Source organism: Saimiri boliviensis, chromosome 9 (assembly GCF_048565385.1).
Source record: "Saimiri boliviensis isolate mSaiBol1 chromosome 9, mSaiBol1.pri, whole genome shotgun sequence".
NCBI lineage: Eukaryota > Metazoa > Chordata > Mammalia > Primates > Cebidae > Saimiri > Saimiri boliviensis.
Genome location: NC_133457.1, coordinates 107,511,223 through 107,538,557, shown reverse-complemented (window position 1 = coordinate 107,538,557; position 27,335 = coordinate 107,511,223). Strand labels below are relative to the sequence as shown.

The 27,335-nt window shown below is 45.2% G+C and overlaps 1 protein-coding gene across 4 annotated transcripts in view; it reads right to left on the bottom strand.

The window, feature by feature from the left end:
- Window positions 1–27,335, bottom strand: part of IFT52 (intraflagellar transport 52) — a 56,332-nt gene that overhangs the window by 3,277 nt on the left and 25,720 nt on the right. For all 4 annotated transcript variants that reach the window (XM_074406556.1, XM_039479708.2, XM_074406557.1 and 1 more), the window contains 6 exons: window positions 27,230–27,316; window positions 22,853–22,921; window positions 19,827–19,981; window positions 10,779–10,866; window positions 9,198–9,306; window positions 3,718–3,863 (listed from right to left, as the gene is read on the bottom strand). In XM_074406556.1, the coding sequence (XP_074262657.1) occupies window positions 3,718–3,863; window positions 9,198–9,306; window positions 10,779–10,866; window positions 19,827–19,981; window positions 22,853–22,921; window positions 27,230–27,316 (654 nt within the window). The remainder of the gene's footprint in view (window positions 1–3,717; window positions 3,864–9,197; window positions 9,307–10,778; window positions 10,867–19,826; window positions 19,982–22,852; window positions 22,922–27,229; window positions 27,317–27,335) is intronic.

Sequence of the window (27,335 nt, the reverse complement as noted above, 5' to 3'; positions counted from 1 at the left end):
GCATGGTGGTGCGTGCCTGTAATCCCAGCTACTCAGGAGGCTGAGGCAGGAGAATTGCCTGAACCCAGGAGGCAGAGGTTGAGGTGAGCCAAGATCACACCATTGCACTCCAGCCAGTGTAACAAGAGTGAAACTCCATCTCAAAAAAAAACAAAAAACAAAAAACAAAACAAAACAAAACTTTTTTTTTTTTTTTTGCTGCAAAAGTGACACAGTCATTATAGAATTTTTAATAAGGAAAATAAAAATCAAACACTACTTATCTTTTTTTTTTTTTTAAAGATAGGGTCTCACTGTGTCACCCAGGATGGAGTGCAGTGGCATGATTACAGCTCCTCAATGATCCTCCCACTTCAGTCTACCAAATACCTGGGACTACAGGTGTGTGCCACTATGCCCAGCTAATTTTTCTGGTTTTGTAGAGATGGGCTCTCACTTTTGTTGCCCATGCTCAGCTTCTAAATCAGGAATGTCTGATCTTGTGGCTTCCCTGGGCAACACTGGAAGAATTATCTTGAGTCATACATAAAATACACTAACGATAGCTGATAGGCAATAAATAAATAAATCTTTTTTTTTTCCCTCAAAATTGGATGCCAAAATAAATAAATCTTGTAATTTTTTTTTTTTTTTTTTTTTTGGACAGAGTCTTGTTCTGTTACCCAGGCTAGAGTGCAGTGATGTGACCTTGGCTGACTGCAACTTCCACCTCCCAAGTTCAATGATTTTCCCACCTTAGCCTCCCAAGTAGCTGGGACTACAGGCATGTGCCACTACATCTGACCATGCCTGGGTAATTTTTTTTCTTTTCTTTTTGAGACAGAGTCTCACCGTCACCCAGGCTGGAGTGCAGTGGTGCAATCTCAGCTCACTGCAACTTCTGCCTCTGGGGTTCAAGCTATTCTCCTGTCTCAGCCTCCTGAGAAGTTGGGATTGTAGGCCCGCACCACCACATCTGGGTAATTTTTGTTTTTTGTTTTTTTTGAGTCGGAGTTTTGCTCTCGTTGACCAGGCTGGAGTGCAATGGCACAATCTTAGCTCACTGCAACCTCTACCTCCTGGGTTCAAGCAATTCTCCTACCTCAGCCTCCCAAGTAGCTGGGATTACAGGCATGTGCCATCATACCCAGCTAATTTTGTATTTTTTTTTCTTTTTTTTTTTTTTTTGAGACGGAGTTTTTTGCTCTTGTTACTCAGGCTGGAGTGCAATGGCACGATCTCGGCTCACCACAACCTCCGCCTCCTGGGTTCAGGCAATTCTCCTGCCTCAGCCTCCTGAGTAGCTGGGATTACAGGCATGCGCCACCATGCCCAGCTAACTTTTTGTATTTTTAGTAGAGACGGGGTTTCACCATGCTGACCAGGATGGTCTCGATCTCTTGACCTCGTGATCCACCCGCCTCGGCCTCCTAAAAGTGCTGGGATTACAGGTTTGAGCCACCGCGCCCGGCCTAATTTTGTATTTTTAGTAGAGATGGGTTTCTCCATGTTGGTCAGGTTGGGTCTCAAACTCCCAACCTCAGGTGATCCGCCCACCTCAGTGTCCCAGAGTGCTGTGATTACAGATGTAAGCCACTGCACCCAGCCAGTATTTGTATTTTTAGTAGAGACGGGGTTTTGCCATGTTGGCCAGGCTGGTTTTGAACTCCTCACCTCAAGCAATCTATCCACCTTGGCCTCCCAAAGTGCTGGGATTACAGGCATCAGCCACCACACCTGGCCTCTACCCCTGGCTAAATTTTGCATTTCTTGTAGAGATGCAGCCTACCACCTCAGCCTCCCAAGTAGCTGGGACCACAGGTGCACAGCACCACACCTGGCTAATTTTTTTTTTTTTTTTTTTTTTTGAGACGGAGTTTCGCTCTTGTTACCCAGGCTGGAGTGCAATGGCGCGATCTCGGCTCACCGCAACCTCCGCCTCCTGGGCTCAGGCAATTCTCCTGCCTCAGCCTCCTGAGTAGCTGGGATTACAGGCACGTGCCACCATGCCCAGCTAATTTTTTGTATTTTTAGTAGAGACGGGGTTTCACCATGTTGACCAAGATGGTCTCGATCTCTCGACCTCGTGATCCACCCGCCTCAGCCTCCCAAAGTGCTGGGATTACAGGCTTGAGCCACCGCACCCGGCTTTTTTTTTTTTTTTTTTTAATATAAAGACGGGGTTTCACCATGTTGGTCAGGCTGGTCTTGAACTCCCAACTTCAGCCTGACCAACCTCAGGTAATCCGCCTGTCTTGGCCTCCAAAGTGCTTGGATTACAGGCGTGAGCCACCATGCCTGGCCTTGTTTTTTTTTGAGATGGAGTTTTCTTCTTGTTGCCCAGGTGAAGTGCAATGGTGCGATCTCAGCTCACTGCAACCTCCGTCTTCCGGGTTCAAGGGATTCCCTTGCCTCAGCCTCCCGAGTATCTGGGATTACAGGCATGGACCACCATGCACAGCTAATTTTTTTTTTTTTTTTTTCAGACGGAGTTTCGCTCTTGTTACCCAGGCTGGAGTGCAATGGCGCGATCTCGGCTCACCGCAACCTCCGCCTCCTGGGTTCAGGCAATTCTCCTGCCTCAGCCTCCTAAGTAGCTGGGATTACAGGCACGTGCCACCATGCCCAGCTAATTTTTTGTATTTTTAGTAGAGACGGGGTTTCACCATGTTGACCAGAATGGTCTCGATCTCTTGACCTCGTGATCCACCCGCCTCGGCCTCCCAAAGTGCTGGGATTACAGGCTTGAGCCACCGCGCCTGGCCGCACAGCTAATTTTGTATTTTTAGTAGAGACGGGGTTTCTCCATATTGGTCTGGCTGATCTTGAACTCCCAACCTCAGGGGATCCACCTGCCTCGGCCTCCCAAAGTGCTGGGATTACAGGTGTGAACGACTGTGCCTGCCATTTTTTTTTTTTTTTGATAGGGAGTCTCACTCTGTCACCCACACTAGAGTGGCCCGATCTCGGCTCACTGCAGCCTCCACCTTCAAGATTCAAGCAATTCTCTGTCCCAGCCTCCCAAGTAGCTGGGATAACAGACACACGCCAACATGCCCAGCTAATTTTTTGTATTTTTAGTAGAGACAGGGTTTTATCATGCCGGCCAAACTGGTCTCTAACTCCTGACCTCATGATCCGCCCGCCTCGGCCTCCCAAAGTGCTGGGATTACAGGCATGAGTCACCATGCCTGGCCAAGACGGAGTCTCATTCTGTTGCCCAGGTTGGAATGCAATGGTACAATCTTGGCTCACTGCAACCTTTCCCTCCTGGGTTGAAGTGATTCTCTTGCCTCAGGCTCTGGAGTCACTGAGATTACAGGCATGTGTCACTATGCTGGGCTAATTTGTATTTTTAGTTTAGAAGGGGTTTCTCCATGTTGGTCAGGCTGGTCTCAAACTCCCAACCTCAGGTGATCCGCCTGCCTTGGCCTCCCAAAGTTCTGGGATTATAGGAGTGGGCCACCACGCTTGGTCTGCAGTTACCATTTTCTGCTTGGTCTGCAGTTACCATTTTCTAGTATCCTATGTGACTCACTACGTTTATTGCTTATTGTCTATATCCTCCAGCTAGTATATAGGTTCCATAAGTACAGGGATTATTGTCTGTTTTGTTAACCTAATAGACAATAAATACTTGCAGGCTGAATCAACATCATAAAACAGGACAAGCACAGTTCATGGATGATACCAGTATTGGAGGGGCTCCCACTACACTGTGCCTTCTAAGCTCTGTACCTGGTTCAATTTCTTGAACTCCACTACTTGGAAGAAGACGTGCTCAAGGATATGTTTGGCATCTTGTTGGTCCTTTGGTAGTTTACCAGTCACTCCAAGAATGTCACCACACTTCCTGACATAGAATTCCAAGTCTTCTTCAGTACCTAAGACAGTTGAGGTAGTAGTTAGATTAACGCTTAACTTCTGCCCTTCCCAAAGTACAGACTTAGTGTGTCTCAGATATGTCCTATCATGTTTCCACATTTCCTTTTTTTTTTTCGTTTTTAAAACATGGGGTTTCACCATGTTGGCCAGGCTGGTCTTGAACTCCTGATCTCAGGTGATCCACCCACCTTGGCCTCCCAAAGTGCTAGGATTGCAGGCATGAGCCACTGTGCCCGGCCATGTTTCCACATTTCCTAAGATCACTCACCTTTTCCTAAAATAATGTGACTACAGGATTTCAACACTGGCAAAGTCTAGAGCTCTCTAATATGCTGCTTTTATAAATTAGGACAGAAGTCTGACACCCCTAATTAGAGTAACAATGGACTGGTACTGGCTTAGTATTCCTACATTATAAAGAACAGGTGCAACAGTAGGAAATCAAATTATCATTCCCTGAATGCAACAAAGATCACTATGAGAAAAGCATATGGGTAATTAAAAATAGCATTTACTAAAACAGTATTGTATGGCCAGTCGCCGTGGCTCACGCCTATAATCCCAGCACTTTGGGAGGCCGAGGAGTGTGGATCACGAGGTGAGGAGTTTGACACTAGCCTGCCAGCATGATGAAACCCCATCTCTACTAAAAATACAAAAAAGTTAGCCAGGCATGGTGGTGCACACCTGTAATCCCAACTACTGGTGAGGCTGAGGTAGGAGAATCACTTGACCCCAGGAGGTAGAGGTTGCAGTGTGCTGAGATCATGCCACTACAATCCAGCTTGGGCGAGAGAGCAAGACTCCGTCTCAAACAAAACAAAACAAAACAAAACCCCAACAATATTATAGAAAGAAAATTAAAAAGCCAGACGTGGTGGCTCATGCCTGTAATCCAAGTACTTTAGAGGCCAAGGCAGGTGGATTACCTGAGGTCGGGAGTTCAAGACCAGCCTGACCAACATGGTGAAACCCCGTCTTTTTTTTTTTTTTTTTTTTTTTTTTTTTTTTTTGAGACGGAGTTTCGCCCTTGTTACCCAGGCTGGAGTGCAATGGCGCGATCTCGGCTCACCGCAACCTCCGCCTCCCGGGCTCAGGCAATTCTCCTGCCTCAGCCTCCTGAGTAGCTGGGATTACAGGCACGTGCCACCATGTCCAGCTAATTTTTTGCACTTTTAGTAGAGACGGGGTTTCACCATGTTGACCAGGATGGTCTCGATCTCTCGACCTCGTGATCCACCCGCCTCGGCCTCCCAAAGTGCTGGGATTACAGGCTTGAGCCACCGCGCCCGGCCAAACCCCGTCTTTTAAAAAAAAGAAAAGAAAAAGAAAATTAAAGAAAAAAAATCACCTATAATTTTGCCAACAACATAGCTCTGTGAGGCCATCCTCTGGAGCCCTGCATATAGGATGGACAGCCATTACTGCCCTTCTCACACTATAATTTCTTTCTTCCCTTTTTTTTTTGAGACGGAGTTTCGCTCTTGTTACCCAGGCTGGAGTGCAATGGCGCGATCTCGGCTCACTGTAACTTCCGCCTCCTGGGTTCAGGCAATTCTCCTGCCTCAGCCTCCTGAGTAGCTGGGATTACAGGCACGCGCCACCATGCCCAGCTAATTTTTTGTATTTTTAGTAGAGACGGGGTTTCACCATGTCGACCAGGATGGTCTCGAACTCTCGACCTCGTGATCCACCCGCCTCGGCCTCCCAAAGTGCTGGGATTACAGGCTTGAGCCACCGCGCCCGGCTTTTTTTTTTTTTTTCCTGAGACAGAGTTTCACTCTTGTTACTCATGCTGAAGTGCAGTGGCTTGTCCAGCCTTTTTTTTTTGGAGACAGAGTCTCGCTCTATCACCAGGCTGGAGTGCAGTGGCGAGATCCCAGCTCACTGCAACTTCTGTTTTCTGGTTTCAAGCAATTCTCCTGCCTCAGCCTCCTGAGTAGCTGAGACTACAGGCACGCACCACCACGCCCGGCTATTTTTTTGTACTTTTGTTTTTTTGTTTTTTTGAGACGGAGTTTCACTCTTGTTACCCAGGCTGGAGTGCAATGGCGCGATCTCGGCTCACCGCAACCTCCGCCTCCTGGGTTCAGGCAATTCTCCTGCCTCAGCCTCCTGGGTAGCTGGGATTACAGGCACGTGCCACCATGCCCAGCTGATTTTTTGTATTTTTAGTAGAGACGGGGTTTCACCATGTTGACCAGGATGGTCTCGATCTCTTGACCTCATGATCCACCCACCTCAGCCTCCCAAAGTGCTGGGATTACAGGCTTGAGCCACCGCACCCGGCCTTTTTTGTACTTTTAATAGAGATGGGGTTTCACCATGTTGGCCAGGATGGTCTTGATCGCTTGACTTCATGATCTGCCCACCTCGGCCTCCCAATGTGCTGGGATTACAGGCGTGAGCCACCACGCCCGGCCTCTTCCTTTTTTTTTTTTAGACAAGGTTTGGCTCTATTACCCAGACTGGAGTACAGTGGCATGATTTCAGCTCACTGCAATCTTTGCTACCCAGGCTCAAACCATCATCCTCCCACCTTAGCCTCCCAAGTAGCTGGGACTACAGGTGCGCACCTCTACACTTGGCTGATTTTTTTTTTTTTTTTTTTTTTTTTGAGACGGAGTTTCACTCTTGTTACCCAGGCTGGAGTGCAATGGCACGATCTTGGCTCACCGCAACCTCCGCCTCCTGGGTTCAGGCAATTCTCCTGCCTCAGCCTCCTGAGTAGCTGGGATTACAGGCACACACCACCATGCCCAGCTAATTTTTTGTATTTTCAGTAGAGACGGGGTTTCACCATGTTGACCAGGATGGTCTCGATCTATTGACCTCGTGATCCACCCGCCTCGGCCTCCCAAAGTGCTGGGATTACAGGCTTGAGCCACCGCGCCCGGCCTTTGGCTGATTTTTTGTATTTGAGATGGGGTTTCACCATGTTGCCCAGGCTGGTCTTGAACTCATTAGCTCCAGCAATCTGCCAGCTTTGGCCTCCCAAAATGCTGGGATTATAGATGTGAGCCAGTACTGAGCCAGGCTGTAATTTATTCATTCTTCCTCTGATTTGCATTTTAAAAATTATGATAGAAATGCATGGCTTTTTTTCTTTTTTCTTTTTTTTTTTTTTGAGACGGAGTTTCGCTCTTGTTACTCAGGCTGGAGTGCAATGGCGCGATCTCGGCTCACCGCAACTTCCGCCTCCTGGGCTCAGGCAATTCTCCTGTCTCAGCCTCCTGAGTAGCTGGGATTACAGGCACCCGCCACCATGCCCAGCTAGTTTTTTGTATTTTTAGTAGAGACGGGGTTTCACCATGTTGACCAGGATGGTCTCGATCTCTCGACCTCGTGATCCACCCGCCTCGGCCTCCCAAAGTGCTGGGATTACAGGCTTGAGCCACCGCGCCCGGCTCTTTCTTTTTTTATTTGAGACAGGGTCTCACTCTGTTGCCCAGGCTGGAGTGCAGTGGTGCAATCTTGGCTTACTGCAACCTCTGCCTCCTGGGTTCAGACAACTCTCCTGCCTCAGCCTCCTGAGTAGCTGGGATTATAGGTGCCCACCACCATGCCCAGCTAATTTTTGTATTTTTAGTAGAGATGGGTTTCACCATGTTGGTCAGGCTAGTCTTGAACTCCTGACCTTGTGATCCACCTGCCTCGGCCTCTCAAAGTATTGGGATTATAGGTGTGAGCCATCATGCCGAGCTAGAAATGTATGTTTTTTACTAAGACATTCAAACCCACAGCTGTAACAATCTTTCATCCTAGTTCTATTGCTACCAACTACCTAAAATTATTGCTATGTGTAATTCTGTGTGTAAATACAAGTTTTCACAAAAATGGGATCAAACTATAGTAGTTTGGTAAATTGGGCCGGGTGCGGTGGCTCACGCCTGTAATCCCAGCACTTTGGGAGGCCGAGGTGGGTGGATCACGAGGTCAGAAGATCGAGACCACCCTGGTCAACATGGTGAAACCCCGTCTCTACTAAAAATACAAAAAATTAGCTGGGCATGGTGGCGCGTGCCCATAATCCCAGCTACTCAGGAGGCTGAGGCAGGAGAATTGCCTGAACCCAGGAGGCAGAGGTTGCAGGGAGCTGAGATCGCGCCATTGCACTCCAGCCTGGGCAACAAGAGCGAAACTCCGTCTCAATTAAAAAAAAAAAAAAAAAAAAAAGTTTGGTAAGTTGCCTTCATCATTTAATGATATATTATGGACATTCCATGTCAAAGTTTATGCCCTACATTTTTTTTCTTTTCTTTTTCGAGACAGGGTCTCGCTCTGTCTGCCAGGCTGGAGTGCAGTAGCACAATCTTAGCTCACTGCAGCCTTGACTTCCTAGGCTCAAGCAATCCTCTCACCTGGGCCTCCTAAGTAGCTGGTACTACAGGAGTAAGCCACCATGTCTGGCTAATTTTGTTTATTTTTCTATAATGAAGAGATCTCACTGTGTTGCCCAGGCTGGTCTCAAGTGATCCTCTTGCCTCGGCCTCCTAAAGTGCTGGGATTATAGGTGGGACAGCCATTGCACGCAGCCTCCATTTTTTTTTTTAACAGATATGTAATATTCTCCTTTATTTCTATTTACTTATTTTTCAGAAACAGGGTATCCCTCTGTCACCCAGGCTAGAGTGCAATGGTGCAATCTTGGCTCACGGCAACCTCTGCCTCCTGGGTCAAGTGATTCTCCTGCCTCAGCCTCCCAAGTAGCTAGGATTACGGGAATGCACCATCACGCCCAGCTAACTTTGTATTTTTACTGGAGACAGGGTTTCTCCATGTTGGTCAGGCTGGTCTTGAACTCCCCACCTCAGGGGATCTGCCCGCCTCAGCCTCCCAAAATGCTGGGATTACTGGCATGAGCCACTGTGCCAGGTCCTGGGGCCTCATTTCTTCATCCACGTGTTAAGGTGCGGACACTTGGCTCTCTCTCAGATCCTGTCCAATTTGAAGTCTCTATGATTCTTTGGGCCCTGATTCAATTTCCTTATTTAGGTGCTCCTATGACCACTGACTGAGATTTGCTAAGTGGCAGCCAGTCAAGATTAATTCTATGGTCTCTCAATAGATCAGACCTAAGGACTTACAGGGATCAAAGCTGAGACCTCTGGCTTTCTGCTTGGCACCATGTTCTAATTCGCTGAGCTAAATGGCCTTGAGAAGAACAACCAACATTATTTACATGACATAAATAAGAATTTTAAGTTTATACTCCTATTCATATTTTGTTTTCCCTAAACAAACTCTAAGCTTTCTCTCATAGCAACTGTCAGAAATTCATGTTTAATAAAATTCATAAGAGAAAAGAAAGTTTAAAAGTTGGCCAAACTTACACTTATTGGTAATCTGAGCAAGCCGTGCCTTCTCAGAGGAGAACGTTTCATCTAAGTCAAATAGCTCCAGAGGAGGTGGTGGTAACTCCCGGAAACTGGGAGGAAAAACCTAAAAGGAAATAAAGTCATCATTCAGAAATGAGCGGAATAATGTAAAGGACATAAAGTCTCTTAAGAAAGAGCTTGTCCAAAGTTATAACTAACAATGATGAGACACAAGGAGAATAAGGAAGTCCACACCCTTAATTCCTCAGTTGGGAACCACACCCTGTGGAAATCCCTACAGAAAACTAACTTAGCTCTTCCCTGAGGATGAAACACCCAAACTCCCATCATCTCATCTACCCTCGCCCATTAGACCCCTATCAAGAAAGATTACCAGCCCACTGTAAACAACCAAGCGGAACCAGTTCTAATCACCACTAAACTGACCAAGCTGACATACCAATGCCAATTAACTCAGCACCATGACAGAAAGCTTGGGGCTTAGGTTTGTGTTCAACATTTGATTGTACAATTTGTTTTTATTTTTTTATTTATTTTTTTTATTTATTTATTTATTTTTTTTTTTTTGAGACAGAGTTTCGCTCTTGTTACCCAGGCTGGAGTGCAATGGCGCGATCTCGGCTCACCGCAACCTCCGCCTCCTGGGTTCAGGCAATTCTCCTGCCTCAGCCTCCTGAGTAGCTGGGATTACAGGCACGTGCCACCATGCCCAGCTAATTTTTTGTATTTTTAGTAGAGACGGGGTTTCACCATGTTGACCAGGATGGTCTCGATCTCTCGACCTCGTGATCCACCCGCCTCGGCCTCCCAAAGTGCTGGGATTACAGGCTTGAGCCACCGTGACGGCTACAATTTGTTTTTAATTTAATCCTAAGTATTTAGGGATGGAAGTTATTTGGATAAGCAGATGCAGATTAGTGTAGAAAGTACTGAACTTGCAGTCAGATTTTGCAGGTATGAACCAATGGTATGCAAGTAAATGTTTAACTATTGACTTTCAAAACAAAACTGAAGGCCTGCTTTGTAGCATTTGCCATTTTTTTGTAATGTAAATCTTTCCACTATGGCCAATTTCAAGCTACCAAGCAAGATCAAGCCAACTGACTCCTAACATTTCAGAATGCGGTGAGGCAGGGCAATTTTAAAGGCAAGTTGAGTGAATGTTGGACTGAAATGTTTAAAAAAAACCTGTTTACATATATAACCAACCATAACTATCCCCTGGGCTGTGAGAATTATTCTATGAATCAGGGCCTTACACCTGGAAAGGCAGTACAAAGTTTTCTTCCTTATTATCCAAGAAATCTCATATATGCCCTCCAACCCCATAAGATGGGGATAGGAAATAGACAGAAGGCTCTACACCACTGATTCCTCCATTTGGAAGCACAACACATGGAAGTCCCTATAGAACACTAACAAATTTGGTGTCCATGCATGTTTAGAGGCAGAGCACTATGACTCCACAAGGAATGACACAAATGGCACATAGAAGGGACCACAGTGAGGGTCTGCTGACAAGATAAGGGCAATAATGGGGCTCTGCAGTGGGATCCCCTAAGCACATCTACTCACTGCAGGCTGAAGGGTTGGCAGTGGCGTCTCAAACTGAGGCTGGATGAGCTGGAGCGGTTCATGTTTCACGTTTAGCTGCTCGTGAGCCCTGTGTTCATAATCAAACAAAAAAGCAAGGATCAACAAGACACCATAGCACAGCATGTCTAACTGACCACACTGTGTTGTTCTCCTTTTAGAAATACCACTGGACCCAGTGTATTGGGTATATATTACTAGGTATATACCCAAAAGAATATAAATCATTCTGTTATAAAGACATATGCACACATATGTTCACTGCAGCACGATTCACAATAGCAAAGACATGGAATCAACCCAAATGCCCATCAATGATAGACTGAATAAAGAAAATGTGGTACATATACACCATGGAGTACTATGCAGCCACAAAAAAGAATGAAATTGGGGGCCAGGCGCAGTGGCTCATGTCTGCAATCCCAGCACTTTGGGAGGTTGAGATGGGTGGATCATGAGGTCCGGAGTTAGAGACCATCCTGGCCAACATGGTGAAACCCCGTCTAAAATTACAAAAAAATTAGGTGGGCATGGTGGCACACACCTGTAGTCCCAACTACTTGGGAGGCTGAGGGAGAACTGCTTTAACCCAAAAGGCAGAGACTGCGGTGAGCCAAGACCCCACCCCTGCACTACAGCCTGGGTGACAGTGTGAGATTACGTCTCAAAAAAAAAGAATGACATTAGCCAGGCATGGTGGCTCTTGCCTGTAATACTAGCACTTTGGGAGGCTGAGATGGGTGTTCACCTTGGTCAAGAGTTCTAGAGCAGCCTGGCCAAGACGGTAAAACCTTATCCCTACTAAAAATACAAAAATTGGCTGGGCATGGTGGCAGCTGCCTGTAATTCCAGCTACTGGGGAGGCTGAGGCAAGAGAATCTCTTTTTTTTTTTGAGACGGAGTTTCGCTCTTGTTACCCAGGCTGGAGTGCAATGGCAATATCTCAGCTCACCGCAACCTCCACCTCCTGGGTTCAGGCAATTCTCCTGCCTCAGCCTCCTGAGTAGCTGGGATTACAGGCACATGCCACCATGCCCAGCTAATTTTTTTGTATTTTTAGTAGAGACGGGGTTTCACCATGTTGACCAGGATGGTCTCGATCTCTTGACCTTGTGATCCACCTGCCTCGGCCTCCCAAAGTGCTGGGATTACAGGCTTGAGCCACCGCGCCCGGCCGAGAGAATCTCTTGAACCCAGGAGACAAGTGAGCCGAGATCACTCCATTGCACTCTGGCCTGGCCAACAAAGCAAAAACGTTGTCTCAAAAACAAACAAACAAAAAAAGAGATTATGTTCTTTGCCAGGGACATGGATGGAGCTAGAGGCCATTATCCTTAGCAAACTAACAGAAAACCAAATACCACATATCCTTATAAGTGGGAGCTAAATGATGAGAACACACAGACACATAGAGAACACACATTGGGGCCTATAGAAGGGTAGAGGGTGGGAGGAGGGAGAGGATCAGGAAAAATAAATAATGGATATCAGGCTTAATACACAGGTGATGAAATAATCTGTGTCACTACCCCATGACACAAGTTTACCTATGTAACAAACCTGTACTTGTACCCCGAACTTAGAAGTTAAAACAACCTCATAAAATATCAATATTACTTAATCAACTCTCTAAATAGAATATGCATTTTAACTTACACAGATTACATAGTTAAATTTGTTTTCATTTTAGATCAGAAAATGTTAACATATTTCAATGGGATTTCAATGAAGTATTTTTTTTTTTTTTTTTTTTTGAGTTGGAGTCTCTCTCTGTCACCCAGGCTGAAGTGGTGCGATCTCAGCTCACTGCAACCTCCATCTCCTGGGTTCAAGCGATTCTCCTGCCTCAGCCTCTCAAGTAGTTGGGACTACAGGCGCATGCCACCATGCCCAGCTAATTTTTCGTAATTTTAGTAGAGACGGGGTTTCTTCGTGTTAGCCAGGATGGTCTTGATCTCTTGACCTTGTGATCTGCCTGCCTCGGTCTCTCCAAGTGCTGGGATTACAGGTGGAAGCCACTGCGTTTGGCCTCAATGAAATATTTTAATGGAATTTAATTTCATGGTTCGTCTAGTTTCTGTCTGTTTCAGATACCCATGTAAATATGTAGTGTTTCACTTTCTTTGGTGACTGCTTGAAATTTTGACTTTTTTTCTTTTTTAATTTTAATTTTATTATTAATTAATTAATTAATTTTTTTTTTTTGAGATGGAGTTTCACTCTTGTTACCCAGGCTGGAGTGCAATGGCGCGATCTCGGCTCGCCGCAACCTCTGCCTCCTGGGTTCAGGCAATTCTCCTGCCTCAGCCTCCTGAGTAGCTGGGATTACAGGCACGTGCCACCATGCCCAGCTAATTTCTTCTATTTTTAGTAGAGACGGGGTTTCACCATGTTGACCAGGATGGTCTTGATCTCTTGACCTCGTGATCCACCCGCCTCGGCCTCCCAAAGTGCTGGGATTACAGGCTTGAGCCATCGCGCCCGGCCAATTTATTTATTTTTAAAGATAGGGTTTCACCATGATGGCCAAGCTGATCTTGAACTCCTGACCTCAGGTGATCCACCCACCTCGGCCTCCCAAAGTGCTAGGATTACAGGCGTGAGCCACAGCATCTGGCCGAAATTTTGACTTTTTTTCTTGGATTTAGTGTAAAGGTTTGATATCCCCTTCCAAAATAACAGTAATAATAATAATAATACCTATATTAATTCCAACTTTGAAATTTGAATTTATTCTTCCCATCTCACTCATATGCATCAATATGTTTGAAGTATTATGTGTTTTCTTTTAAAAAATTTTTTTTCATTTATTCACAAAAACCACAATATAAACACTTTTTTTTTTTTTTGAGATGGAGTTTCGCTCATTACCCAGGCTGGAGTGCAATGGCGCGATCTCGGCTCACCGCAACCTCCGCCTCCTGGGTTCAGGCAATTCTCCTGCCTCAGCCTCTTGAGTAGCTGGGACTACAGGCACACGCCACCATGCCCAACTAATTTTCTGTATTTTTAGTAGAGACCGGGTTTCACCATGTTGACCAGGATGGTCTCGATCTCCTGACCTTGTGATCTGCCCGCCTCAGCCTCCCAAAGTGCTGGGATTGCAGGCGTGAGCCACCTGGCCCGGCCCACTTTTTTTTTTTTTTTTTTAGATAAATTTTCACTCTGTTACCCAGTGCAGTGGTACCATCATAGCCCAGTTTAATCTTGAACTGCTGTGCTCAAGCAGTCATCCCACCTCAACCTCCTGAGTAGCCAGGACTACAAGGCAGTGTGTGCCACCATGACTCATAATTAAAAAAAAAAAGAAATTTCAGTCAGGCATGCTTGTAATCCCAGCACTTTGGGAGGCTGAGGTACGTGGATCATGAGGTCAAGAGATGGAGACCATCCTGGCCAACATGGTAAAACCCTGTCTCTACTAAAAAAAAAAAAAAAAAAAAGGCCGGGCGCGGTGGCTCAAGCCTGTAATCCCAGCACTTTGGGAGGCCGAGGCGGGTGGATCACGAGGTCGAAAGATCGAGACCATCCTGGTCAACATGGTGAAACCCCGTCTCTACTAAAAAAATACAAAAAAAAACTAGCTGGGCGTGGTGGTGCATGCCTGTAATCCCAGCTACTTAGGAGGCTGAGGCAGGAGAATTGCCTGAGCCCAGGAGGCGGAGGTTGCGGTGAGCCAAGATCGCGCCATTGCACTCCAGCCTGGGTAACAAGAGCGAAACTCCGTCTCAAAAAAAAAAAAAAAAAAAAAAAAAAAAAAAAAAAAAAAGAAAATTAGCTGGGCATGGTGGCGCACAGTCAAGGAGCTATAGTCCCAGCTCCTTGGGAGGCTGAGGCAGGAGCATTGCTTGAATGCAGGAAGCAGAAGTTGCACTGAGCCAAGTTCCTGCCACTGCACTCCAGCCTGGTGCCTGGCGATAGAGGGAGACTCTGTCTCAAAAAAAAAAATTTTTTTTCTAGAGACAAGGTCTCACTATGTTGCCTATGCTGGCCTAAAGAGATTCTCCTGTTTCAGCTTCTCAAAGTAATGGAATTACATGCATGAGCCACCATACCCAGACTTTTCTTTTTTTTTTTTTCTTTTTTCTTTTTTCAGACTTTTCTTCTTAAATCAGTTTCTGGTATTGAGATTTGTCCAGAGATGGAAACTGATTTCCTAGGAATGAGGGTCTTCAACACTCTTTACAGCTACTTCAATCTTAATTTTTTTTTTTTTTTTAGAGATGTAGTCTCGCTTTGTCACCCAGGCTGGAGTGCAATGGCATGATGTCAGCTCACAGCAACCTCTGCTTCCCAGGTTCAAGCAATTCTCCTACCTCAGCCTGTCAAGTAGCTGGCATTACAGGTGCCCACCATCACGCCTGGCTAACTTTTGTTATTTTGAGTGATGATGTGGTTTTACCATGTCGGTCATGCTGGTCTTGAACTCCTGACCCCAAGCAATCCACCCACCTGTCCTGGCCTCCCAAAGTTCTGGGATTATTGGCGTGAGCCACTGCACCTGGCAAATTTTGTTTTGATTGGTGTTAACTGCTCACCTAATGCAGCCAAATTCTCTCTTAATCACAGTGGATTACAAATAATAGTTAATACATGATTTGAAAGATAAATAATTTTGACTTCTAAAAATATAAAGCTGGCTGGGCGCAGTGGCTCATGCCTGTAATCCCAGCACTTTGGGAGGCTGAGATGGGCAGATCACGAGGTCAGGAGATCAAGATCATCCTGACTAACACAGTGAAACCCTGTCTCTACTAAAAATACAAAAATTTAGCTGGGTGTGGTGGTACGCACCTGTAGTCCCAGCTACCTGGGAGACTAAGGCAGGAGAATCGCTTGAACCTGGGAGGCGAAGGTTACAATGAGCTGAGATTGCACCACTGCATTCCAGCCTGGGTGACAGAGTGAGACCTCATCTCAAAAAAAAAAAAAAAAGATAAAGCTCACATGTTAGACCATAGAAAGAAAATTTAAAATAAAAAAGTTTAAATAAAGCTATGAATATAATAAAGTCCAAAATAAAAAATGAAAAATAGATAAAATGTGTTGTTATAAATAATGTAATGATCTTTTCAGGAATCTTCTCTACTGTATCATACATTATTACTCATTGAGAACTGAAAGGAAACATTTCTTTCAAGTTTCCTATCATGTTTCTTCTAAATAAGTTTTTTGTTTCTGCCTGATGGACACAGTGAATCTTGTTAACTACTGTGTTTTCTTATTTGTTTTCACTATCAAGAGACAGCAGTCAAATCTGAAGTCTGTTTCTGGCAAGTAAACAGATCTGTATGATACGCACTTCTGTGTGCTAACTCAACAAATAATTACTGAATGTCCACTACCTACCAGGTAGTTCTGCACACTAGGAGTATAGCAACAGTGAAAGATGCCAAGGCAGGCCATCATGGAACATTATATGGGGAAGAGAAGCACATACTAAACAAAAAAACTAGTAAGATGTCAGGAACTGGTAGGTATTAAGAAGATAATAAATCAGAGAAGAAAGATAGAGACACGGAAGGGGCAGGGAATGCGGCTTGTCAGAGGAGCCCTGAGTGAGGGAGGGAGGAAGTCATGCAGTTATCGGGAGGCCGAGGCGGGTAGATCATGAGGTCAAGAGATCAAGACCATCCTGGTCAACATAGTGAAACCCTGTCTCTACTAAAATTACAAAAAATTAGCTGGGCATGGTGGCACGTGCCTGTAATCCCAGCTACTCAGGAGGCTGAGGTAGGAGAATTGCCTGAACCCAGGAGGCGGAGGTCGCGGTGAGCCGAGATCGCGCCATTGCACTCCAGCCTGTGTAACAATAACGAAACTCCGTCTCAAAAAAAAAAAAAAAAAAAAAAAAAAAAGCATCCCTGGCAGAGGCAAGAGCAAGAACAGGCCGAAGGGTGCCAGGAATTTTCACAGAACAGCAGGCCACTCAGAGCGGCTCCAGCAGAGGATCAGAGGTAGGAGTAAGCTTACAGAGCTAACAGCTTATCTTACCCTGCGCTATTTTCCTATTGTGGCTTCTCCTTCGCCTTCATTCTCTCAAACATTCAAGTTATGCCTTCTCTCCTAAATCTCCACTATCTCTTTGGCAATTTTTAGCTGATGATCTTGTTTGCTATTTCATCAAAAAGACTAAAGCCCTAAGAATTTCCACAATCTTCAATCAACACCTTTTCTCATCCTCCAGAGTCTGCATCCATGTTTCACATCTGCTACTGACAGATCCATGCTCTTGTCTAAAAGCTAAGACTGGGCTGGGCATGGTGGCTCACAACTGTAATCTCAGCACTTTGGGAGGCTGAAGTGGGTGGATCACTTGAAGTCAGAAGTTAGAGACCAGCCTGGCCAACATGGTGAAACCTCATCTCTATTAAGAATACAACTATTAGGCCGGGCGCGGTGGCTCAAGCCTGTAATCCCAGCACTTTGGGAGGCCGAGGCGGGTGGATCACGAGGTCGAGAGATCGAGACCAACCATGGTCAACATGGTGAAACCCCGTCTCTACTAAAAAATACAAAAAATTAGCTGGGCATGGTGGTGCATGCCTATAATCCCAGCTACTCAGGAGGCTGAGGCAGGAGAATTGCCTGAACCCAGGAGGCGGAGGTTGCGGTGAGCCGAGATCGCGCCATTGCACTCCAGCCTGGGTAACAAGAGCGAAACTCCGTCTCAAAAAAAAAAAAAAAAAAAAAAAAAAAAAAAAAAAAAAAAAAGAATACAACTATTGGCCGGGCGCGGTGGCTCACGCCTGTAATCCCAGCACTTTGGGAGGCCGAGGCGGGTGGATCACAAGGTCGAGAGATCGAGACCAACCTGGTCAACATGGTGAAACCCCGTCTCTACTAAAAATACAAAAAATTAGCCGGGCATGGTGGCGCGTGCCTATAATCCCAGCGACTCAGGAGGCTGAGGCAGGAGAATTGCCTGAACCCAGGAGGCGGAGGTTGCGGTGAGCTGAGATCGCGCCATTGCACTCCAGCCTGGGTAACAAGAGCGAAACTCCGTCTCAAAAATTAAAAAAAAAAAAAAAAAAAAAAGAATACAACTATTAGGTGGGTGTGGTGGTGTACGCCTGTAGTCCCAGCTACTAAGGAGGCTGAGGTGGGAGGATCACTTGAACCCGAGAGGCGGAGGTTGCAGTGAGCTGAGATGGTGCTACTGCACTCTAGCGTGGGTGACAGAGTGAGACTATGTCTAAAAAATATATATATGTGTGTCTGTGTGTGTGTATTAAAAATTAAAAGCTAAAAGTTAAGACCAGGCTGGGCATGGTGGCTCACCTCTATAATCCAGTATTTTGGGAGGCCAAGGTGGGATGACTGCTTGAGCCCAGGAGTTCCAGGCCAAGGTGGGAGGACTGCTTGAGCCCAGGAGTTCCAGGCCAAGGTGGGATGACTACTTGAGCCCAGGAGTTCCAGACCAGCCTGGGCAACAGAGTGAGATCCTGTCTTAAAACACACAAACAAAAAAAAAAAGCTAAGACTTACCAAACCCCCTGTCCCATTCTCTCTTGCTTACTCTAATGTTTCACTTCAGCCATTCCCCTCATTCTCTCCTACAGTATCCATTTTTCTCTCTGCTGGAAATTCCCAGAAATATAAAAACATTCTATGACTTCTTCCATCCAAAAAACATCTTTCTGTTGTTGTTGTTTTGAGACAGAGTCTCGCTCTATTGCCCAGGCCTGAGTGCAGTGGAACAATCTCTGCTCACTGTGACCTCCGCCTCCCGGGTTTAAGCAAGTCTCTGGCCTCAGCCTCCCAAGTAGCTGGGACTACAGCCATGTGCCACGACCGGCTATTTTTTTTTTTTGTATTTTTAGTAGAGACGGGGTTTCACTGTATTAGCCAGGATGGTCTCGATCTCATGACCTCATGATCTGCCTGCCTCAGCTTTCCAAAGTGCTGGGATTACAGGCATGAGCCACTGCACCTGACCCAAAAATTACCTTCTTGACCTTACTTCCTCCAGCTCACTACTGACCCTGGCCCTTACCCATGCTCTGTTCCTCTCAGTAGAAAATACCTCAAAACAGCTATCTATATCTGCTATCACCAATTCTCTCTTAAACCAATTCCAAATAAGCTTTCGCTCCCACCATGTCATAAAAAAGACTTTGTCTATATCACCAGTGACCTCCATGTTGTTAAATCCAATGATAAATTCTCAGCCTTCATTTTTTATGACCCATCAGAAGTATCTGACACAGCTGATTTCCTTTTTCATCTTGATAAGACTTTCTTTACTTGGCTCTCAGAATACCATGCACTTGATTTTCCTCATCTCACCCTGGCTGATGCTTTTCCATCTCTTCTTTTGGCTTTTCTCTCTCTCTTTTTTTTTTTTTAGGCAGAGTCTTGCTCTGTTGCCCAAGCTGGAGTACAGTGATGCCATTCTCAGCCCACTGCAAACTCTGCCCCTAGGTTCAAGCGATTCTCCTCCGTGAGCCTCCTGAGTAGCTGGGTTTACAGGCACCTGCCACCATACTTGGCTAATTTTTGTATTTTTAGTAGAGACAGGGTTTCACCATACTGGCCAGGCTGATCTCGAACTCCTGACTCCATGGATCCACTTGCCTCAGCCTCCCAGAGTGCTGGGATTACAGGCCTAAGCCACCGCGCCCAGCCATCTCTTTCTGCATTCTCAGTGCCAGTTAACAACATTACCAGTTGACCAGATACCCCGGGAGAAATGGGGATGACCAACCATCTCCATTTACTGATGGTGTTCCTAGGACTTGCGACTCTCTGTGCTAAAACCAGAAGAAGTATGGGGCAAAATGAAAGAAGCTGGTCACCCTAAATGCCTGGTCCAGAGTCTGGAACATGCAGGGGCTGATAACCTCTAGCAGTTCCTCTGCATTAACCCCTCATGCCTAGCCTAGTTTCTTTGTTGACCTCATCATAGATCTGAGAACATATTTTGCATGCCACATTTAGGGTAATCCTAACTCCCATCCCAGGCTCATGTTTCCAAACCAAACACTCATTATGGAGCACAGTGTAGTTCAGAGGCCCACAGGTACTGACTCAATGACGCTGTGGAAGGCGGTTGTATCCAGCTGGAAGATGGACAGGTCGAAGAGGGTGGTAAAGTCCCTCGGGATCTCATCGCTCTCCTGGAGACACTCCCGATTCCGCTTTGACAGGGTTGCTGTGTGGGGCAGCATCACGTAGTCTGAAATCTGAAAGCCACAAGAGATTCCTTTCAGCACAGTAAGAGCAAGAATTTATTCTGTCACGTCTCCACTGTTTCAGGTCTAAACCTGCAACCTTTATACTCTCTTGCCAAGAAATTTTACTGTTCATGATCACTGACCACTAAATCTTAAATAAGCCAATCTATGTGGAAACAGGAACAAAGCTCACTTGGCTAAACCCCAGCACTAGCTAAATTCAACTCTCCAATTACACCAGTACTCATGGCTGAACACAGCTGGAGAAACACACAAACCTGTCACTGGTCTTTTAATTTCATGATCTCTGATCTTGAGTGCTCAGATCAACTACATCTCTGCAGTCTACTCACTTTCCCATTCTTCTAGACAATACTTCCCTTTTGTCAGTTCAGCTGTCAAAATGATTTTCCCAGCTGGGTGCAGTGGCTCACACCTACAACACTTTGGGAGGCTGAGGTGAGTGGACTGCTTGAACCCAGGAGTCTGGCCGACTGGGCAATATGGCAAAACCCTATCACTACAAAATTACAAAAAAATATAGCTCAGCATGGTGGCATGTGCCTGTAGTCTCAGCTACTTAGGAGGCTAAGGTGGGAGGATCACCTGAGCCCAGGAAGTCGAGGCTGCAGTGAGCTGTGATCATACCACTGCATACCAGCCTGGGTGACCGAGTAAGACTTTATCTCAAAAAAATTGGTTTTCCCTTTCACCATTTTAGCAATGACCTTATTTTCAATTTTAGTAAGAAAATAGAGGCAATCATGAGAGTCCACAAGCTCCCACCACAATGTACCCACCCACTAGCATCCAGGCCTTGTCCTCTTCGTTACTCCTGGTACATGCCAGAGAACCTGTGACACCAGTACAGACAGTTCCTCCACTGGTACACCAGATCCTGTCCTTCTCCCCTACCCAAGGACATCCCTCCAGCACTGCTGAGAGCCCTCAATTATGACACATACTGCGGACTGGTTAAAAGTAAAAGATCAAGAAAGCCTAAATGCCCACCAACAGGAGAGTGGTTAAATATATCATACTTAAGGCCGGGCGTGGTGGCTCATGCCTGTAATCCAAGTACTTTGGAGGCCAAGGTGGGCGGATCACCTGAGGTCGGGAGTTCAAGACCAGCCTTACTAACATGGTGAAACCCCATCTTTTTAAAAAAATTAAAAAATTAAAAAAAAAAATATATATATATATATTATACTTAAACAATGAAGCAAAATATCCATATACACTTAATGTTTCCATATAGGGAGAGACATGCAGTTCTCCTGTTTCCTAAATCAAATCAGTCTCTGAGAAGCCATGTCCCTAGGTGAGGGAAGAAACAGTCAGTGGACAGCCATCTTTGACTGCCTTCTCACCTACCTTCTATGACCAATGGCCAAGAAATCATCTTCCTGACATTTCAGAGTTTAAGAAATGGAGAAACAATCGCAGGGTAAGCAGAGTTTGAATTAGGAGACCTGGATTTGAAACCTGGCTCTGAACTTGCCTGCCATTTGAATACACTGCAATCTTGAAAGATTTTAGTTTCCCCATCTATAAAATGGGAATAAGACCACCTGCCTCCCAGGGCAGTTGTGAGGATTAAGTAAGATGATTTATGTGGAAGAATGTGACACACAATGCCTGAGACATTACCATCTATTAACTTAGCCCTCACAAGCATCCTGTGAGGCAGAGAAAACAGGTATTAGTGTCCCCTCTTCACAGATAAGAAAACTAGAATGAAGGCTGGGCCTGGTGGCTCACGCCTGTAATCCCAACACTTTGGGAGGCTGAGGCAGGTGGATCACTTGAGGTCCAGAGTTTGAGACCAGCCTGGCCAACATGGTGAAACCCTGTCTCTAGTAAAATTAAAAAATTAGCCAGGCATGGTGGTGCACTGCAATAGAGGTTGCAGTGAGCCGAGACTGCCCCACTGCACTGCAGCCTTGGGTGACAGAGTGAGACTACATCTCAAATAATAAAAAAATAAATAAAATAAGATAAAATAAAATATAAAATTAAAAAGAAAGAAAACTAGAGATGAAAAATGGTCAGAATGAACCTGTATGAGGTCCAAGAGCCAGTGGTGATTTCACTGTGTTGGTTTCACCAGTCTCCATTGTCTGATGAATATTATCATAATGCCTTTAGAATTCTTTTTTTTTTTTTTTTTTTTTTTTTGAGACAGAGTTTCGCTCTTGTTACCCAGGATGGAGTGCAATGGCGTGATCCCGGCTCACCGCAACCTCCGCCTCCTGGGTTCAGGCAATTCTCCTGCCTCAGCCTCCCGAGTAGCTGGGACTACAGGCAAGCGCCACCATACCCAGCTAATTTTTGTATTTTTAGTAGAGACGGGGTTTCATCATGTTGATCAGGATGGTCTCGATCTCTTGACCTCGTGATCCACCCACCTTGGCCTCCCAGAGTGCTGGGATTATAGGTGTGAGCCACCATGCCCGACCGCCTTTAGAATTCTTAAATCTAAAGGCAACAGAATTATAGTTTGCAAGATAAATTCTGATAGTCTTTGTTTATTTCTGAGAAAATTTCACATTTCTGAAAAAAGTATTTCTTTGCAAAAGCTCATTTTGAAAGTTTGGGCTAGAGTGCCTATAATTTAAATTCTAATTTGTATACATGCATACATAGATATGCTCCCCCTTCCAATGAAATAATTACATATTTTGTTTATTGACTTTTTTTTTGCCTCCCCCCATTATTTTAAACAATGTGACCTTCATCTCCCCAAAATAATTCCTTCTTTCCATTTGTCTTACAGATGAGGTAAGACAGACATGTATTCCTTTCGAGTTGTTACAAGTGGTATTGAGAAGCTGGACCCATTTTTCATGTAAAAGTTTCTAATAATTCGCAGCATCCTACCTCTGGGTCCTCAGCATCAATCTGGTTTAGGTGGATGTCTCCTGTTGTAAGCCACTGGAAAACCACATCCTAAATTAAAAAAAAATATACATAATTAAGACTGTTGGTTATTTGAAAAGAACTGAGGGTCAGGACTAGAAAATTAAATCAAGAAAAATGATAAATGAAAAAAGACTAAACCAGTGATTCAGAAAAGGGTAGCTAGCCTTGTCTTGATGAAATCATATGAGAACTCAAAGGTTTTCTTCACCCTAATGCAACTTTTTTTTTTTTTTTTTTTGAGACAGAGTCTCGCTCTGTTGCCCAGGCTGGAGCTCGGTGGCGTGATCTTGGCTCAATGCAATCTCTGCCTCCCGGGTTCAGGTGATTCTCCTGTCTCAGCCTCTTAAGTAGCTGGGATTACAGGAACCTGCCACCACACCCAGCTGATTTTTGTATTTTGAGCAGACGGAGTTTCACCATGTTGGTCAGGCTGGTCTTGATCTCCTGATCTTAGGTGACCTGCCCACCTTGGCCTCTCAAAGTGGCGGGATTACAGGCATGAGCCACCATACCCCATCATAATGCAACTTTTATTATCAGAAATTTATAATTTATCTTTAAGCACTCTAACCTCTAACCACAAGCCAAAATTTATTAAAACTTGTTCACAATCCTGAATTAATCTCTGTTTTCAACCCAAATGTCCATTGATGATAGACTGGACAGGGAAAATGTTGCACATATACACCATGAAATACTATGCAGCCATAAAAAATGATGAGTTCATGTCCTTTGTAGGGACATGGATGAACCTGGAAACCATCATTCTCAGCAAACTGACACAAGAACAGAAAATCAAACACCACATGTTCCCACTCATAGGCAAGTGTTGAACAATGAGAACACATGGACACAGGGAGGGGAGCATCACACACTGGGGTCTGTTGCGGGATATAGGGGAGGGACAGTGGAGGGTAGGAGATGGGGAGGGATAACATGGGGAGAAATGCCAGATATAGGTGATGGGGATGGAGGCAGCAAACCACATTGCCATTGTATGTACCTATGCAACAATCCTGCATGTTCTTTATATGTACCCCAGAACCTAAAATGAAATAAAATAAATAAATAAATAAAACTTTTAAAAAGCAGAATATCTAGGCAAGGCATGGTGTCTCACACCTGTAATCTCAGCACTTTGGGAGGCTGAGGCGGGTGGATCACGTGAAGTCAGGAGTTCGAGACCAGCTTGGCCAACATGATGAAACCCTGTCTCTACTAAAAATATAAAAATCAGCCTGGTGTGGTGGCAGGCACCTGTAATCCCAACTATTCAGGAGGCTGAGGCAGGAGAATCACTTGAACCTGGGAGGTGGAGGTTGCAGTTACCCCAGATGGTGCCATTACACTCCAGCCTGGGTCAAAGAAGGAGACTCCATATCAACACAAATAAACAACAACAAAAAAACCCCCAAAAAACCCAGAATATCTAGATCTCTCATAATGTGTCTAGAGACATTTGAAACTTCATGTAAATTCCATAGAAATAAGATCTTAATCAATCTCCCAATATAACAATTATAAGGCTGAAGGAATTTATTTCATGAAAAAAAATAGTTCAGTGGGAGCTTCTTCCTCTCACTGGAATCACACCAATGGACAGCTCTGACACATGGTGTACAAGTATTTGCTTCCTCCCTCTGCCATCCTCCATAAGACATGTTCCCTTTGCAATATTTTGACAAAATTGCAATGCCTTTACTTGCCACATCAGTCAGTGAGCACACCTCTACAGAACCCTTCCTGTGGGGAACACTCCCGTGTGAGACCCCTAAAAGGCGTGAGTCTCACTATACGGTGAGTTTGATCCCAAACACAGTTTCCTACTGGAGGCAGTCGAGCTATCCGGAAATATAGGAACTGAAAGATGAATGATCAGTTTCTAATATCAACCACAATATCATTTGGGCCTAAAACTATGCGTTGCTGCTAGACCGAGTGACCCCCTACCGGCAACCAGTTCCTGCTTTTAACCTTTTTATGACTTTAAGAATAATCCTTAAACCTTACTTACCAGACTGCCTTGTACCCTAGATAATGGTTTAACTGTCAATATTTGCAAAGCAAAATGCCACCATAAGGGATGGCTTTGATTCCTGACTCAGAGATTCCTGAATAGGGAAACTGAGTTAAGTTGAGTTAGGAGTAGACAAAGGAGAATCCGGTTAAAAGATATTCTGATAAGCAAAACCAGAGATACCTGCAGCCAGGAGGAATAATGTCTGGATGTAAACAAGCTTTGTGATCACAGGAAATTGTTACCTTTTACAACCACTGATTATGTATCTGACTTTTCAATTGTATAGGCCATGTAAGGTATACATTTGTATTTCCTCTTGCAACCATTGTGTATTTGACTTCTCTATTGTATAGGCCATGTGAGGCATACATTTACATTCCTCTTACTATGACGTAAACCAGAGCCAAGAAAGTGTATTTATTCCTGGCCTTTGAAAAATAAAATTTGCTGTTTAGGCACAGCCTATCAGCCCTCCAGACGCCTCGCTTTCTCTCTCTCTGTCTTTATTATTTTCTCAGGTGCACTCCCTCTTCCAGGTATTGGGACCCTCTTGCAGGTCGAGAGACCCCTGGGCAGATGTGCCTACCCGTCCGGACGGTCCACGACACTTCCTAATTACCATTCCATGCCATCGGCTCCTCCTCTCCATTCACACCTTTACTCCCATAATTCAAGTCTCTATTCTTTCTTGCCTAGTAACACCACTGGCTTCCTAACTGGATTTAGGCTGCCTCCTCCTTTCCACCTTCCACACAACTGACAGAAGAGTCTTTCTGAGCCAGGTGCAGTGGTTCACCCAGCACTCTGGGAGGCTGAGCCCGGCGGATTACCTGAGGTCAGGAGTTTGAGACCAGCCTGACCAACATAGAGAAACACCATCTCTAGTAAAAATACAAAATTAGCTGGGTGTTTTTAATGCATGCCTGTAATCCCAGCTACTTGGGAGACTGAGAAAGGAGAACTGCTTCAACTCAGGAAGCAGAGGTTGCGGTGAGCCGAGATCAGGCCATTGCACTCCAGTCTGGGCAACAAAAGTGTGACACCATCTCAGAAAAAAAAAACAATCTTTCTAAAACATTCTAGAAGTTCTTTCATTTTTTTTAATACAAATTTTTTAATTTTTTGCCGGGCACGGTGGCTCAAGCCTGTAATCCCAGCACTTTGGGAGGCCGAGGCGGGTGGATCACGAGGTCGAGAGATCGAGACCATCCTGGTCAACATGATGAAACCCCGTCTCTACTAAAAGTGCAAAAAATTAGCTGGGCATGGTGGCACGTGCCTGTAATCCCAGCTACTCAGGAGGCTGAGGCAGGAGAATTGCCTGAGCCCAGGAGGCGGAGGTTGCGGTGAGCCGAGATCGTGCCATTGCACTCCAGCCTGGGTAACAAGGGCGAAACTCCGTCTCAAAAAAAAGAAAAAAAAAAAAATTTTTTTATTTTTTTAAGATGGGGTTTCACCATGTTGGTCAGGGTGGTCTTGAACTCCTGACCTCAAGTGATTCGCCCGCCTTGGCCCCCAAAATGCTTGGATTACAGGAGTGAGCCACTACGCCTGGCCAGAAGTTCTTTCATTAAACAACAACAACAACAAAGAAGGTTTCCAAAACACAGATCTAGCGTTGCCCAAGGCTGCGGAAAATCCAAGGGCTCCCTGTGGCTTTCAGCATCAAGTTCAAGCTTTGGCCTTACACGTGATACTGCTGTTGAACTTGTTCCTCTCTGTCTCTCCAGGCTCAGCTCCCACCCACCTGGCATGCTTAGAAACATCCTTCTGGGTTTACTAATTTGTCTTTCTCTCTCAGTGTATTACAGACTTTTCCAAAGCAGGGACTATGCCTGACTCACCTTTGTATTCTTTTTTTTTTTTTTTGAGACGGAGTTTCGCTCTTGTTACCCAGGCTGGAGTGCAATGGCGCGATCTCGGCTCACCGCAACCTCCGCCTCCTGGGTTCAGGCAATTCTCCTGCCTCAGCCTCCGGAGTAGCTGGGATTACAGGCACGCACCACCATGCCCAGCTATTTTTTTTGTATTTTTAGTAGAGACGGGGTTTCACCATGTTGACCAGGATGGTCTCGATCTCTTGACCTTGTGATCCACCCACCTCGGCCTCCCAAAGTGCTGGGATTACAGGCTTGAGCCACCGTGCCCGGCACCTTTGTATTCTTAGTGCCTGGCATATAATGGGTTCTGAGTAGCTGGTTTTAAATGAGCAAATAAACTTGTCAGTATTTTTTTAAATGACATGAAAATAGTACTTATACATTGTACATTAATGTGACCAAAAAAAAAAAAAAAAAAAAAAAAAAAAAACTCACCATGATTTTGCTGTTTTCTTCTTTGTCCAAATATTGGTCACTGAACATGTGACATGAACCAAGCACTGCCAGCTTCCCACCTTGGTTCTATTAACAACAAAGCAGG